Source organism: Pholcus phalangioides, unplaced genomic scaffold (assembly GCF_987345545.1).
Source record: "Pholcus phalangioides strain wild (caught in Gottingen) unplaced genomic scaffold, Ppha-v1.0 ptg000014l_1, whole genome shotgun sequence".
Taxonomy (NCBI): Eukaryota; Metazoa; Arthropoda; class Arachnida; order Araneae; family Pholcidae; genus Pholcus; species Pholcus phalangioides.
In genome coordinates, this window is record NW_028301607.1 from 25,209,614 (window position 1) to 25,226,788 (window position 17,175).

A 17,175-nucleotide genomic window follows, 5' to 3' on the forward strand; every position below is an offset into this window, starting at 1 on the left:
CTTGCAGGATCGGAGGGAGGCCAAGCGGGTTATTGCGCAGGTGTGGCGAATTCGAAGAAAGATTAGTCGAGAAAATTAGACTAGAATGAGGGAAAAGGGGGAAAAATTTGTGTAAATGCGCCTCTCGGTTTAACCCATAGTTTCCCAACCTCTTTTGTCCCATCGCCCAATTCTTCCGAAATTTTTTCTCCCATCGCCCCCAAAACGTAGTCTAACCCATAGGAGTTCTAGGGTCCTATGTTATACCCGTAGCTTCTACCCCCTCCCCGGAACATTCTACCGCCCCCAAGGGGCGTTAACGCCCACGCTGGGAATCACTGGATTAACCAGTCGTTTGGTCTCTGTGATAATCGAGATCGATTTGAGTATCCTCGTATAGGAGGCTGCTAAGATATATCGGAAACCCCAAAACCAATGGCACTATAGCACATGTACATTTATTTCCTAAAAGCAACTGAGAAAGACATCACAGATTCTGACAAAACTTTATTTCTTAAAAAATTCAATTGAAAAATCATATCCAACATGAGAAACTGAGAGAAGCTCCCCATTTTCCATTTTTCCGGTGCGTTTATCAATAGCTTTCATTTTGTGTGTTTGTGTGTCATCCTCTATTACGTCTCTTTCCATTGAACCTTGAGCAAAGACCGGGGAATGTCCGAATTCCAAGCTCCGTACACTGACAGCTCAGCAGCTAATCTACCGACTTCATCTGAGAACTTGGCACCTTTACCGTTGCCTCCTATGGCGACAGTGACTGTAGGCGAGATGCGATCTATGTAGGGCAGATTCGATGGCGTGATGTCAGTAATGCAGGCTATCCCACGTATCTCCTCGACCTCCAGACCTTTGGAAATTCAATCGGTTAAGAATAAAGGAGAAAATTAAACAAAAGTTCCATTGTGAAATATCGGATGGTTATAAATAAACTGACACTACTCAGACGTATGTAGCGCCCGTTATAATGAAGGTATTTTGATGAAACTTGGTATACGGGCTATATGAACCGGGGGGGGGGGAATTCAATTGAAGAGTAATTCAATTTTTGACTACCAGGTGAAAAATTGGCGCTTTTCATCGAGCTATCTTTTTTCCGTGGTCCTAATAACGTGTATGTACCAAGTTTCAATGGAATGCGTCCACCACAAAGGGCGCAGCATAATTCCGTATAATTCAACTGACACTACTCCGACCTATGCAGTAGTATAATTCAACACTTCGAGGCGCAAATGCGAGCCGATCTCCCCGTTAAAATATCTCGCCACAGAGAGCAACAGGCCTACACAACGGTGCAATTATTCAATCATTACACCTCACTCATAGTTAGAAAAATTGTTGATAGGTGGCAGCGCTACACGTAACAAACATAAAAAAAAACAGGCAAACCACGTTAGGTTCACAGCACGTACACGCATATTCCGACATGTACGAATTCGTTAGAAATTCCGTAGAGAAATGTGTACGAGTTGCATGTACGGTTTGATAGTAGTAGTATAATTCAACTGACACCACTCCGACCTATGTAGTACGCGTTGGGTTATATGCTGTTATACATTCCAAACATTTTGTGCTGCTCCCAGCGTGTAGTTTAGTAACTGCACAAAGAAAATTTTAGGAGCCAACACCAATTTTTTAGTCGCCATGGCGACCTGGCGCCTGGGATTTGTCCTGTCCTGATACAGTCGAATACCGTTATAACGAAAATTTCGTTTTTACGAACACTTTTCCTAATCCCCCCAGATAAGTTTGCATAGGAACAATGCAAAACAAAATCGAACTCCTTTATAACGAAATTTTCTTACAACGAAGCGATTTCTCCAGTCTCTTGGAGTTCGTTATAACAGGATTCGACTGTATATCCTATATCATCAAAATAGCTCTATCAGAATGGGCACTATATACATACGAGTAGTGTCAATTTGCAACCACCCTATACAGTGAAAGTCCGTTATGACGAGCATGGCTAATAGCGAGAATCTCACTGTTACGAGTAATGTACAATGGATCTCCGAAGAACTAAAGACTGACAGAGAAAAATAGATCAGAAAATATTCGTTTATAGCGAGTTGAAAATGGATACGCTTCCATTATATATAACGTTAATTTTTCCATTCTATCCTTTTAGAAATCGAACTACAGATAGATTGCTAATCCATCTTTGCATGTGCTGCTCCCTGTGAACATTATTCTCAGACAATTTTGACAAAGGATGTGGCACAGAAAAAGTCACATTTTTTTTATATCTCTCTTTTCCTTATTCTTTTCTTCTATATTGCATTACCAAATACCAATTTACACACGAGACGTGTGACTTTTGTTACTTCTAGTTGTCTGACAGACCCCGGTGGTCATCTTTAACTACCAAGGTTGATTTCACGTCGTTGTCGAACAGCTGGAACAATCGCGTTGAAAAAAAACCTTCCGACTAGCGGAAAGATGTTAACGAGTCCATAAAGTCGCGTGAATTGAGCAATGAGATAATATTTAATTGTAAGGAGGAAAGATGGGTGTAAATCCTCTCTGCCACAAGTGGCGGACTATAAAGAGGAAAGCTCAAAGCTCAGTGTGAGTCCCTCTATCTCCAATTGCGAACTATAAAGAGGAAAGCTCAAAGCTCAGTGTGAGTCCCTCTACCTCCAATTGCGAACTATAAAGAGGAAAGCTCAAAGCTCCGTGTTAGTCCCTCTACCTCCAATTGCGAACTATAAAGATGAAAGCTCAAAGCTCGGTGTGAGTCCCTCTACCTACAATTGCGAACTATAAAGAGGAAAGCTCAAAGCTCAGTGTGAGTCCCTCTGTCAACAATGATGAACTGAAGCTCAAAGATCAGTGCGAGTCCCTCTATCTTTAATTGCGAACTATAAAGAGGAAAGCTCAAAGAACTCAGTGTGAGTTCCTCTCCCACCAGTGGGGAACTACAGTCGAATCCCGTTAAACCGAACTCCAAGGGACCGGAGAAATCACTTCGTTATAAAGAAATTCCAGGTTTTAGCATTGTTCCTATGCAAACTTATCTGGGGGATTAGAAAAGTATTCGCAAAAACGAGATTTTTTTCGCTATAACGGTCGGTATTCGTTAAAACCCGGATTCGACTGTATAAAGAGGAGAGCTCAAAACTCAGTGTGATCAATGGTAAACTATGAAGAGGAAAGCTCAAAATTCCGTGTGAGTCCCTGCCACTGTGGTGATCGAGTGGTCATAGTGACGGACTCGAGTCGAGAGGTCCCGAAACCGACCCATGACCCCCGCTCTGTCCTGCAGTTGTCCCGTTTTCTCTTCAAATAGTGTAATTGATGCTACAGAGTCCCGGGTTCGAACCCCCACCGTCGCCACAGTGGTGGTCGGCGAAAAGTTGGTTTTCTGTGGTTCCCAACTTCAAGGCGCGAATGCGAGCCGATCTCCCCTTTAAAAAGTCTCGCCACAGAGAGCAACAGACCTACAAACAGTACAAATGTAATTCAATCATAACACATCACTCACTTCACTTCTGAAATATAGATGGCGGCACTGAAAAATCAAACGCAACACTACATACGCCCTCAGATTGTTAGGTAAACACACAGTTACACTTCCGGCACAACTCACTAGGTAATAAATCGCTCATAGATGGCGATAGACCTGAGTTGTGCTCGGTTTCAAAGAAAGTGTGAGTCCCTCCTGTGTCACCAATGGTGAACTATAAAGAGGACAGCTCGGTGTGAGTCCCTCTGACGCCAATGGCGGATTATAAACAAGGCAAGGTGATCGAAATTAGAAAATGCATGATTGATGCCATAAAGAAGAGTCAGAAATAACCAGACCTGGCAAAAGATCTCTCAAGATCTTCGAATGACTGTCAACAATTTTCGGGTCACCCTCAGATAAATACCAATCACGGACATCGTCCAACGATTTCAGATCCGAACCATTACTGAGATAGCCAATCTTCAAGTAATAATGACCTGGGGGGGGGGGGGGAGAAGAAAAGAAACGTCAATTGCTATGCGTTGCCAATTTATTATTTATAAAATATCATGGAAAAAATAATCTTCTAAACGAGTGAATACGAATTAGACAATCTGGTGCTTACCATCCGGATATTTGATTGGGGGTAACGCATACCCACGCTTCGATCCGTAAAGGATAATGCTCGGCATAGATCTAAAGGAAATAATAATAATATAATTAATAATATTTGAATTAATAGATAATTAAATTAAGAAAATTATAACCGAGCGAATAATAAATCGTTAAAAATGTACTTGAGTCTCATCGCCTGTTCTTCCGGTATTCGGAGCATCACCGCTGTATCGGGATTCATTTTCAGATCGGGAATCCAGTTATCCGGGTGCCTTATCAGTTTTTTGAAGTTGACGAACGCGCCGGGGCTTATAATCACTCTTTTGGCAAAGATCGGCTGACCATTGTCCGTGATAACCTGCAAAACACGGAATTTTTTTTCTTCTATAATCACAGTTTCCTTTAAACCATACGTGCCCTCGGAGTCATCTCATGTGACCGGAGACCCTAAACCTTAATCAGGAGCACAGTTACTGCGACAATTTCCGGATCGCTTAAAGGATCCCCGCACAGTTCCAGATCATTTGAGTGAACTGCGGCCAATTTTCAGATCATTTCAGTGACCCGCGGCACAGTTCCAGAGACTTTTGTGACTCGCGGGACATTTACAGATCACTTAAGTGAGCTCGGATTATATGTAAATGCATAAATGCATGCGCAATTGCATATTTTAGCACTTTTTATATAGTCAGTGCATATAAATGCATAAAAAGTACCGAAATTTTAGAATAAGTACATATTTTTAAAATTTTTTCTATTGATAGCAATGTGTTAATGTTTGCAAGATTATTCATGTCGTTCCATTCTACAAATTTAATCAAATTTCTTTAGTTTTTTTCGATAAAATATTTCACCATTGAGTATTAAGTTCATTTTAAGCCTTTTTTTTAAATTCATATTTTCGCACTTCCAAATATACACGTGTACATTTTTCGCTCATTCTTTTTTGGTTTCCACTGCATGTTTTTCTTTTCTCATGGGTTAGGCTACATACTTCAGTGCTTTTAATGTGCATATTTTTTTCCACCGTTCTTTTGCGCGTATTTTTCTTTTATATGTACATTTTTCTTTTTATGCATATTTTTCGATTTTGCATAGTTTTCTTTTTTTTGTTCAATTTCTCTTTTTGTTCAGTTTCTCTTTTTTGTGCATATTTTCTCTTTTTGTTAAATTTTTCCTTTTATGCATATTTTTCTTTTTGTGCAATTTTTCTTTTTTTGCATATTTTCTCTTTTTGTTAAATTTCTCTTTTTTTTGTGTGCAATTTTTCTTTTTGTGCAACTTCTTGTGCATATCTTTTAATGCATATTTTTTCTTTTAATGCATATTTTTTCTTTTAATGCATATTTTTCATTTTTATGAAACTTCAGCATTTTTGAATGCATGTCATCATTTTCCAATGCATATTATGTTCACGATTAATTTTTTTGAATAGTTTATTTTTTTCGCATTTTCAAATGCCTATACAGTAAAACCTTTCTTTTGCGGGAACCGGTGGGATAAAAAAATTCGTTTCGTCCGTTAAAGACGGGGGGGGGGGTGACCGTAGATCAGGGTTGGCAATGCATACTTCTATTAATTAAACAAAAGAAAATTATTATTTGGCTGTAAAAGAAAGTGACCGCATCTGAGGGGTGTCCGTTAAGAGGAGTTTTATTCATATTTATATAATATTTCATTTTTGCGTATATGTGTGCCATACTTAGGGGCCATTCAAGTATTACGTAAGCAGATTTTCAGCCATTCCCCCCCGTCAGCAAAATTTCGTCAGCAGCTTAGAATATTTCACATCTTCAAAAAGGGGTGGTTGATGACGTAAGCAACCTTCAAACACCCACCCCCCCCCCCCCGTCATCAAAAGTCAGCAAATCCGAAACCTCCTTCCCCCCCCCCCCGATGCTGACGTAATACTTGAATGGCCCCTTAGGCATGGATGCCATACTGTACATGGATTTGTTTTCGCTTTTCGCAAATATTTTTGATTTCATGTCATATCTCGGCATATTTAAATGAAAATATATCTTTATTTGTAATGCATATTTCAGCGTTTTTTAGTGCATATTTCAATGATTTTAGTGCATATTTTATCACTTTTTAGCGCATATAATCCGGGCTCTAGTAATAAGCATCGTATTGACAAAAACACTGCACATCCTGATTTTTCTTTCGATTTACCTCATGGAAAAAGCAGCCGTCTTCTTCCTTCAGTGGCGTGACCTCTTCTACGACATGCCTGAGGATTTCGCAGCCTTGCAGCACGGCCGTTTTCTGCTGAGCCTCAGCTAATTTTCGGGGACTGATATGTCCAGCGCCGTTTTTGTCCACATACACGGTACTGTTTCCGTCTAAGTGTAAGAAAGGATACCTATAGGGATAAATTGACGAATTCTCAAACTCAATGGACGTCTTTCATCAAACATGCATCAGCGTTAGAATTAAAAAAAAAAATGAAAGTCACTGGTCCCACAGACCAGTAAATATGAGAAACTACTGGTCCACAGACATTATGACTGACTGGTCCGAATTCTGTTCTGAATAATGATAATTTATTTTCAGCAGACGCGGTTTTCTAAATATTTTTTACAGCAATGAACGTTTATCATTCGACATTTAAATAACTGAGACAACGTGAAACGACTGAGGATCGCTGATTCTCCCATGGGAGATTCTTCCGCGACCAGTGTATTACCAGAAGGGGGAGGGGGATTTTCCGCTTCTGGTCCCGCGGACCGCTGCAATTTTTTTTTTTTTTTCGGTGGTTCGATTGTATAGTCAGTGGTCTCGGACCCACCAGTGATTTCGAACGCGGCAATTAAATGCAAGATGGCCATAGAATAACTTTGCTACGAGCCCCTAGCGGCCGCGAAAATCAACGAACGCAAATGAAATACGCGATACCAGAGTTTCAGAGTATGCGCTCGAGCATACATACATGCTCAACCCATGGCCCTCGGAGTCATGTGATGTGTAGCCTACGACCTCGTACCCAGTGGCGGATTAACATCGGTCGAGGCCCCGGGCGGAAAGGAAAATATTGGGCCCCCCCTTAAATTAGAAAAAGTGCGAAGTTAATGTTTTTCGGGGGGGGGGGGTCCTTTAGTAGTCAGGGCTCCAGGCGAACCAGGTGCTCCCGCCTTAAAATCCGCCTCTGCTCGTACCTAATTTTAAAAAATGCAAAAAATAAGCTAAGTGACAGACGCATTTCCTGATCACTTTGGTGACCTGTGGCATATTCATGTTAAGGTAAATGTCATAAATCGGTTATTATGCATACTTATCAATCGTCTTGATAGGTTTGATTAAATTTATCACGTTTACCGGCGAATATGCATAACACCCAAGCGTCGTTGGCAAATTTGATAAATGCTAAACAAATTAGCACTTTTACCAAGTGTTGGTAAATTTGATAAATACTTGAAATGTATCGCCTTTACCTGTAATTATGCATGATACCCAAGTGTAATTGGTGAATTTGATAAATATGAAAAAAAAATTCCGAATGAGTGATGAATATAGTCGGACCTCGATCATGTATAGTATATGACATATTATGATTTACAACGTTTGTCAACGACGCAGTGGTTGGGTATTGTGCATAATCGCCAGTGAAAGTGGATTTTCGTACTTATTAAATTTACCAACGACGCTTGGGTACTATACATAATCGCCAGTAAAAATGATTAATTTAGGGGAATTTATCAAATTTACCAACGACGCTTGGATACTACGCATAATCACCGGTAAACATGAAAAAATTAGGGAAATTTATTTATAACTTACTTAAATGCTCGGTGTTTATGCATAATAACCGGTTAGTGTACCACACTTACCGTAACATTTACAAATCACTACAGGGCAGTTCCAGAGCACTCAACCGACCAGCGGCGCATTTAAATATCACTTAAGTGTCCCGCGCCATAGTTCCAGATCAGTTAAGTGACCACGCGTCATATTTACAGTTCACCGGGTTGCATTCCCAAACTATTTGAGTGACCTGCGCCACATTTACAGATCACTTAAGTTATGCTGGCGCCGGCGTTTAAGGCACTACAGCTACCGTTTCAAAGCCGTTTCTGGTTTTTTTACGGCGCCGATCACTTCGCAATGCCTTAAAAGTGAGTTTTGCTATTTGAGTTTTTCGAAATTTTGTTGCCGTGACCATAACCACGAGAGCAAGCTTTTCTTCAAAGCATACTTTGGACCCCCCCCCCCCCCATATCTCGAATTTCATTCGCATTCGTTGGTTTTTGCGGCAACAAGGTGCTCATGTATTGGCAAAAATGTTTCCAAAACGGTGTGGCAAACAGGGCGTAGCTGACAGGGCCCCCAGAACATTATTATCATAATTATCATCATTCTTTTGTTTCTTTCATGCTATAAATTCACCATGGAAGGATCCGTGAAAAGTCTGGATTGGGGGTGGGTGCCAAACATCCCAGTCTAGGGGCCCTGCTTCGGGATATGGAGGGGGGCTAAACGTTATTTTATTTCTATTCTCCCAACTTTTTGTTCCATTGCCATCCCCAACTGAAGCCAACCCATAGGATCCAATGTTATACCCGTAGCTTCTACCGTCCCCCCCGAACAACTCCATCACTCCCCTGGGGAGCGATGTTGCCTACTTTGGGAAATACTGCTTTTGATCAAGGGTGAACAACCTTCTGGAGAGTGCGGGCCACTTCGTTGGTTTGAATTGCCTGATTGACCACTTGACTGATTTGTAAATGAGCAGCGGACCCACTTAATTGAAGTGAGAATGTGTCGCGAGCCACTTAAGTGATCTCTAATTGTGTCACGAGTCACTCAAGTGATCGGAAGTTGTACCGCGAACCATTCAATTCATTGGTTCTCAAAACTTTTATTGTTCGCGGCTCCCTTGTTCAATTAATGGTTCAATGCGGCTCCCTCGTTCAATTCATGGATCAATGCGGCTCCCTTGTTCAATTCATGGATCAATGCGGCTCCCCTTGTTCAATTCATGGTTCAATGCGGCTTCCCAGAATAGTTTCGTAGATATTTTACTGCATGAAAGAACCACTTCAAAGTGCAAATAGGCACACAAATCAATATCTCCATCACAGTGTGTCGTCCCTGACAAGGGTTGGCGATGCCCACAGCCGCGAAGCTCACACTGACTTAATTGAAGTGATAAGGGGTCGCTGGTCACTTAAGTGATTTGGAACAGCACCGCAGACCACTTAAGGTTGCGGAAGAGGAGTGGAGCGAAGAGGTATGAGGTCCGAGAACTGTAACTAGGACGAAAAAAATGCATAGGGGGGTGGAGGAAGATATGTCCGCACATAGTAGAGGAGGATAGAGAAAATTACCGGCGAGATTCTAAAATTTAAGAGTGTGATGATAATGATCCCTCCACAAAAGAGGGAATGAAAAAAAAGGGGGACGGACGGACCAATCAGCAGATCGAGGTGAAAACAAGCATATGTTTGTTGAACTCCCGCACCTCTCTGAGAGCCCTCTCTTTCTGTCTTTTGTCTTGCTCCTCTAGTACGTGCGGTGTAGAACAAAACAATACAATTGTTTTCGTCGCTAGTCTCTGTCATTTCACCCTCGTACCTCTTGGTTGCCGCACTAAGTGTACAGCCGAAGTGATCTAAAACGGTACCCCCAGGTCACTTAAGTGATCTGTAAATGTGCCGCGGATCACTTAAGGGATCTGGTTGTGGTCGCGCGCCACTCCAGATTACCCCGAGGGCTATGCATTGAGCATGTAGGTTATATATATGCTTTAGATCATAGTCTCTCAAACTTTTTATTCCATCGTTCTCTCCCCCCCCCCCCCCCCTTCTTCAGAACTTTTTTTTCTTATAGCTCCCAACTTAAGCATAGCATCCTATGTTATAACCGTAGCGTCTATCGCCCGCCTTTTCCCGGACCATTCTATCGCCCACCACGGGGCGATAGAATGGTCACTTTAGGGAAACAGTGTAGTAGATCAGCGTTTCTTAACCTTTTTTTGCCCGTGGCCCACTTTGAAGCATATATTTTTCTCGTAGCTTCTCTGTCTTACCTCATCTAGAAGCAAGATAAGATTGGCCTCCAGACCACTGGCCTAGAATTTATTGAGCTCCCCGCTAATCCGAGTTCTATTAAGGACCGTCTCAACATCATGGGCCCCCTAGGCAAAGTGATGCTATGGTAGTCCCATACTTAGACGGAAATAAACATCCTACATATTTCCTACTTATTTTTAAAATTTATTGTACCATACAAAATATCATAAGGTGGGGTCACTTATGGACATGAGACCCCCGGGCATGATGCCTCATAAGAGTGAGACTGACAGAGCTGCAGCCTGATATGGTTTTCATCATTTTTTTGTTTTTCACGCTATAAATTTAATATAGAAGAGGGGTCTGTGAAAAATCTAGCCGGGAAGCCAGCGAAAAACCCCATCCTAGGGAACCTGCTGCAAAATGTAGGTGGTGAGGCCCAGGTGGATCCATGCCCTAAGACGGCCCTGGTTTTGTGGGTGGTTTTGTTGGATTCTGTAAGTGTATAGTCACTAATATAAAAGTATTATTTCTTCACACCTTCATTTTCCTTCTCAGCTCTCTGCAGCCCTGCAAACCACCTGTCATGGTCCCTTTCTAAATTTTCTTCCGTGGCCCCCTTGAAGTATCCCAGTACCACTAGGGGAGCCATATGGCCCCCAGTTGAGAACCACTGTTGTAGATGATACGCAAACCGGGCCGCAACTAGATACTTTTTCAGCTAGGGCAAGAACGCATTTTGGCGCCCGCATGTAATATAGAAGAAGCAGTTAAAGGGTGAATTCGGCGCCCTTCCGTCCAGCACGCACCCGGGTCACAAGACCCGCATGTTCCCCCTAGTTGCGGCCCTGTACGCAAAGTGTTATATCAATAATGATTATAACGCAGAAAAATTCAACCTGATCTTGGCGAGGTCGGCGTCCAGCTCCAACAGCGGCACTTTTCCCACAGCACAGGCTTGCTTCACCGTTTCTATGTCAGCGCATTTCTTTTCACCGAGCACAATCAAGCCCGCGGGCTGGTAGAACTTGATGCCTGGGAACGATAAAAATCTGCCAAACACCATATAAACTCTTATCGATTCCCCTTTTTAACCTCATCAGGTTTCAAACCCGAGGGTCGTATGGGAATTCGTACTCTACCTGAAAAAGTCTCGAGTTCCCTGTAGCGTTTGATGGATTCCTCGACCAGCTTCTGACGCACCACGTTCGCGTCCAGGAAACGCGTGATGCGTCCTTCGTCGTAGTGGGCGCCGAAGATTGATCTGTTTCGTCTTTCTTCTTCATTCTGAAAAAAAAAAAAAGTTTTCTCACCGCCTCCAAAAGCTTTCAAGTATACTGTATAGAAATGACCCATCGACTTTGTTGACCATACATTGTACGGTGGCGAAATATAACTTTGAGAAGTAACAAGTACAGTATAATATAAAAAGAAATAATAAATATATGAACAACAAACTTTTGGTTCGTCGGGGCCGACCAACACGACTTTGAGAGACGGATTGACAGATGCGTGCCGAGCGGCAGCTGAACCGAACAAACCGGCACCCACAATACACAGATCATACAACTTTTCGACCTGCAAAGTGTCAGGAGGAAAAATATTCGTATTTTGTGTTAAACATCATAATATAAAGCAAAAATATCTTAATTATTAGTCATGGGGTCGGGGGGGGGGTCTCATATCTTTGTAGGGTCAAAAAAGCCTAAAACTATGTTGTGTGGTCACGTGCCCATACTTGGGACAGTTTTGAACCTCGCAATGAAAAATCAACCCCTCAACGAAACGTTAAAATTGAAAACAAAACTAAAAAAATACCCAGATTCTGAAGGGTATATAAGTATCTCGGTCTAGGTCTAAGTGCTACGTATTTAACATAAGATCCTATGGGTTCACTTGAGTTGGGGGTGGGGGGGGTGACGGGAGAAAACATTTTCTGAAGAGAACGATGGAATGAAATGTATGGGAAACTATACCCTAACGCAGCGATTCTCAACCGGTGCTCCGCGGAGCCCATGGTGCACTTCCCAGAGGCTCCGCGGCGAATCGAGGAAAACAAAATATATCAGTAAATTTGATAGATAAATAAAAAAAAAAGTTCTACGGGGTTCCGCCATGAAAATTGTATACAAAAAAGGGCTCCTCAAGTCAAACAGTGCTCTGCTATAGAAATTATGTACTGAAAAGGGCGCCGCGGTCAAAAAAAAAAGTTGGGAACCGTTGCCCTAACGTATTTATGTTGTCGAGTTGAGCTCGTTTCGTGTTTATGCTTCCATGTGTCTTCCATTTTCTGAAGTGAAGATGGAAATGCTTGAATTTTCTCGTATGTCAGTATCATGATTGAAGGTCTGCCTGCTCTCTGCGGCAGAGACACCGGCTCGCATTCGCTTCTCGAAGCTGGAAAACCAACCCATCACTGTGCCGTTAACGGGGTTCAAACCTAGATCCTTAGAACAAGATTGCAGCACGATGCCCACATGGCCGAAAATTACACAGAGGAAGTTAATTTGCCTACTAAAAAAAAGTTCATAAAATGTTAGGGACTTCCAGCTGGACGTAATTTCTTCATGGGCCCTCACTAATTTAAGGCTTCAAAAATGAACAAAATATCTTGGTTGGAAAAACGAGGCATTTATTCCAAAGTTGAGACGTTCCAGAATTTGCTTTGCCCTGCTCAGGATGCCACCAGGCCAAAATTCGGCCCCGTATTCGTGTTTACCTTGTATGTATTTGTATCATGCATTAGAGTAATAATTTGCACTTTACCATAATAAGTAAAATACTAAAAGCTGGAAAAAAGTAAAAATTTCGTTGTAATCTATAAATTTTGTTAATATCGTAATTTTGATTCATGCTTTAATAAATTTTATATTTAAAATTAGGCGATTCTCTCACAATGTTGCGCACTGAAACTGACGGCACTTCGCTTAAGCCGTCTTAATTTCTCGACAACGTCAGTGACGACTTAACAAAGTTTTACTGTACATTTTAATAACTTTATGCATATACAAATAGAAATACATCGCCACAACAGGCAAATTGCCCAACGAGGTGGCTGACTTAAGAACATCATGGATCCCCGAGCCATTTTTCGGAGGCCCTACCTACTACTACTACACCACACATGCACCCCGCCCACAACCCCCCCCCCCCCCCGCGGAACCCCCTAACGAATCGGTACATGCGGGAATGTGCGTGTACGTGTAGTGAAACCTGACGTGAAGTTTTGTTCCAATGTGTTCCATTTTTTTGCAAATGCAAAAGTTTTTTAATCAATTTCTATTTAAATTCTCACAATTATATTTTCCATGTACAAAGAAACACTCTCATAAACTAATTTTTTTAAAACACTAAAATTGAAAATTTCTATATACTGTTACTTTGAAATCCGGATAGAACCTCTAAGAGGGCCGTCGTTTGTCAATCACTAGCATATACAATCCAAAATATATGCAACAAATTTGAAATAAATTAATGGTCGAATAGTTCTACTTTTAATTACTACATTTCTACTAGAGCAGCAGTTCTCAACCGGTGCTCCACGGAGCCCTTGCGGCTCCTTGGACACTTCCCGGGGGCTCCGCGGCAGCTCGAAGAAAGTAAAATAAATCTGTAAATTTGATTAATAAATAAATAAAAAGGTCTGAAGGATTCCGTTATACAAGTTATATATTAAAAAAGGACTCCTCGAGCCAAACTTGGGACTCCGCCATAGAAATTATACGTTGGAAAGGGCACCGAAAGTCAGAATAGGTTGAGAACCGCTGTACTAGAGCATAGTTTTCGAGGTTTTTTTGACAAAGCAGCGTGAATTTTGGACATCCCTGCAATGATGAGCTTTACTGACAATCATGCGTGCGTACTGTGACTTTTGTATGGTACATCTCTTTTTTTTTCTCTCTGTTATAGTACCAAATTTCATTAAAATCTGTCCACTAGTTTTTCAGAAATTCGACATAATGCGCTAATTCTCTTAATTTTTGCACACGAGTGTATATTTCTACTAGAGTTTTTTTTGACAAAACTAAAAAGTATGAAACAATCCCTTTAAAATACAGAAAACCTTGAATAAGAGGGGGAAAATGTATAAAATTTATTAATATACATTGGAAATATAAGGTTATCATGATTTGCATATAGGTCTAGTTGAAGTTAATGGAAATGGATTAAGCTTGAGATATCCACTATAAATATCGGTCTATTTATAAAGAATAAACGTGTATTTTACGATTACTAATACACAAACCTTTTTCATTTTTCCCTCCTCGAAATATGTAAAAGAATGTAGAATCCACTTGATTGTTTGCTCAGATTTGCCAGAATATCAATTTTTTTTTTTTAGATCCGAATCAAGAAAAGTCTAAAAATTAATCACTTGAATCGAGGTCTAAAATGGAATGACGCTGAGCACAAACACGCCAAGAGCGCCGAGCATTCACGAATGATTTGCGATAAGATTAGGCTGTGATCACCGACACGATTTATAATAAGCGCTTGCGTAACGGTGACGCTTGTCTGTCGCTAGTGACCGATGCGGCGCTTCACGTGTATTAAAGCAACAAGAGTATCGTCGATATCGGGGAAAAAAACGATTATTTTTTCAATGAAAAATCTAGAAAAGTGGGAAAAACATGATGGTTTTTTTTTTTACGCAAAACGTGAGACAGAAAAACGGTCTTGTACCATGTCTACATAATACATGTAACTTTCCAATGATCTTGCACGAAAGCTCATGAAATAAAATAAAATAGAAAATCCCCACAGAAGAGAATTCACGAAGGACGAATCTTCAGCGCAAATTTAATAGGATAAATTAAGATTATACAAATACAAATACAAATACAACACCACAACAGGCAAAATGCCCAACGAGGTGGCTGATAAAAAGATGCCCATAAAAATATGGTTGTCATGTGTTTCAAAAATACAGCAACCCAATTAAAAATGAAGTTATAAACAATATATACACGTGATAAAATATTATACAATGCCCATAAAGCATACTTATGGTTGTCTTATTCTAAGAATGGATAGCTTCCCGATTTACCCCAACATGTTTATCGTATTTCTTTTTAAACGTGTCAATTGTGTTACAATTTACTACCTCCGGGGGTAAGCTATTCCATTTATTAACAACCCTATTGGAGAAAAATTCCCTGCGACACCATAACCTTGCATTGTCCCTCACCAATCGATACTGGTGTCCCCTTGTAAAAGCAGTCGATTGGCGGTGTACTAAAAGTTCATGGTCCATCCTATCCATCCCATTGAAAATTTTGAACACTTCGATCATATCTCCTCGACACCTGCGTTCATCCAATGTAAACATATTCAAAAAATGAAGTCTTTCTTCATAACTCAAGCCCTGTGTGCCAATAAGGACACGCGTAGCTCTTCTCTGCACCCCTTCAACCAAGTCTATGTCCCTCTGTAGGTATGGTCTCCAAAACCTTACAGCATACTCCAGTCCAGGACGAACTAAGCCTCGAAAAAGCGGAAGAATGACTTTAGGAGAACGCGAAGAGACCTTTTTGAAAATGAGACCAAGCATTCTATTCGATTTTTTGACAACCGCTGAACAATGTTCAGAAAACTTAAGTCGCTCGTCAATGAGAATTCCCAAATCGGTGACTCTAGTTGCATCCGGGATAGTGACACCATTCAACTCGTAAGAGAACCGTGGGTTGTTCGAACCAAAATGAGCGACCATGCACTTATCTACGCTAAACGTCATGCTCCATTCATTTGCCCATGCTGCAATCTTGTTTAAGTTGGTCTGGAGCAACTCCCTATCGCTTTCATTCCCGATTACCCCCATTAGCTTCACATCATCTGCGAATTTGCTAGTAATTCCATCGATACCCTGATCGAGTTTATCGATAAAAAGTGAAAAAAGTATGGGGCCAAGGACACTTCCCTGAGGAACTCCACTTGTGACGTCTGTCCAACCAGAGAATTCCCCGTTCACCATAACTCGTTGCGACCTATCTCTTAACCACGATTCTATCCAATTCAGCAAGTTGCCCCCTATTCCAATCTCGTGTAAACGCTTCAAGAGTTTGCCATGTTGGACCCGATCGAATGCCTTCTGGAAATCAAGGTAAACCACGTCGACATTTTTGCTCTTACCCAAAGCCTTAGTCACGTAATCATAGAAGCAAAGGAGGTTAGTTACACATGACTTCCCCTTCCTGAACCCATGCTGATTATCCGACAATACATTATTCTCGTCTATCCACTTCACAAACTGCCTTTTGATGATAATTTCCAAAATTTTCGAGAGGGAGCTCGTCAAACTCACTGGACGATAATTAGACACCACTTCTCTACTACCCTTCTTAAATATAGGAACAACGTTAGCCAGTTTCCAATCTCTCGGGACGATACCCTCAGCAACACTACTCCTGTATATCTGTGCGACTGGCCCCAACAATTCATTAGCACCTTCCCTGAGAACCCTGGGATAGATATCATCTGGTCCTGGTGCTTTGCTTGCACATACATTTCTTAGAAGATTTAGGACCTCCACGTCTTCCACTTGAATATCGTTGAGCGTTTTATTACCCCATGCAACACCCGTATATCGAATATCATTATCTCCATTAAAAACCGACGCGAAAAAGTCATTGAAAGCACTACACATGCCTACATTGCTCTCTACTTTTGAGCCTCCTATCGAGAGGGGGCCAACTGTCCCCTTACATCCATTATTGACGTATCGAAAAAATGATTTTGGGTCAGAGCCAATGTTATCTGCCAACCTAGATTCAACTTGCTTTTTACTATCCCTTATCGCTTTCTTCAACAGTCTTCTTTTATCAGTAAACAATGATAGGTCACCTCGTCCACTTTTATACTCTCTGAATGCTCTTTTCTTTTCAAGATAAAGGTTCCGCACGCTATCCGTGAACCATAGAGGGTGTGATGTACAAACACGCTTTTTTCGAACAAAGGGTATGACGTCGTGCAAAACAGAGGACAGCTTCGTACTAAATTCTTCCCATTGACTTACCACCCCTACTGATTCCAACCGGTCTTTGAAAACTTCCGCTAACCTTCTTCGCAAAACATCAAAGTTAGTTCTCCGAAAACAAGGAACCAGTC

General features: G+C 41.3%; 1 protein-coding gene across 1 annotated transcript; it reads right to left on the reverse strand.

Annotated features, from left to right (window-relative positions):
• Positions 1-475: 475 nt before the first annotated feature.
• On the reverse strand, positions 476-14,470 carry LOC149078331 (uncharacterized). Its single transcript, XM_089241983.1, has 9 exons — positions 14,318-14,470; positions 11,530-11,649; positions 11,214-11,358; positions 10,971-11,106; positions 6,236-6,425; positions 4,243-4,418; positions 4,071-4,141; positions 3,802-3,942; positions 476-847 (listed from the first exon to the last, which is right to left on the reverse strand). The coding sequence occupies exons 1-9, from the start codon at positions 14,324-14,326 to the stop codon at positions 615-617; spliced, it is 1,221 nt and encodes a 406-aa protein (XP_089098109.1). The 5' UTR covers positions 14,327-14,470; the 3' UTR covers positions 476-614.
• Positions 14,471-17,175: the final 2,705 nt, after the last annotated feature.

Bases quoted from the DNA above. Each gene is read 5' to 3' on its own strand.
- LOC149078331 (XM_089241983.1), bottom strand. The intron at 6,426-10,970 runs GTTGAATTTTTC...TTATCCCTATAG, and splicing joins GCCGACCTCGCCAAGATCAG to GTATCCTTTCTTACACTTAG. The intron at 4,419-6,235 runs GTAAATCGAAAG...CGTGTTTTGCAG, and splicing joins ACGGCTGCTTTTTCCATGAG to GTTATCACGGACAATGGTCA.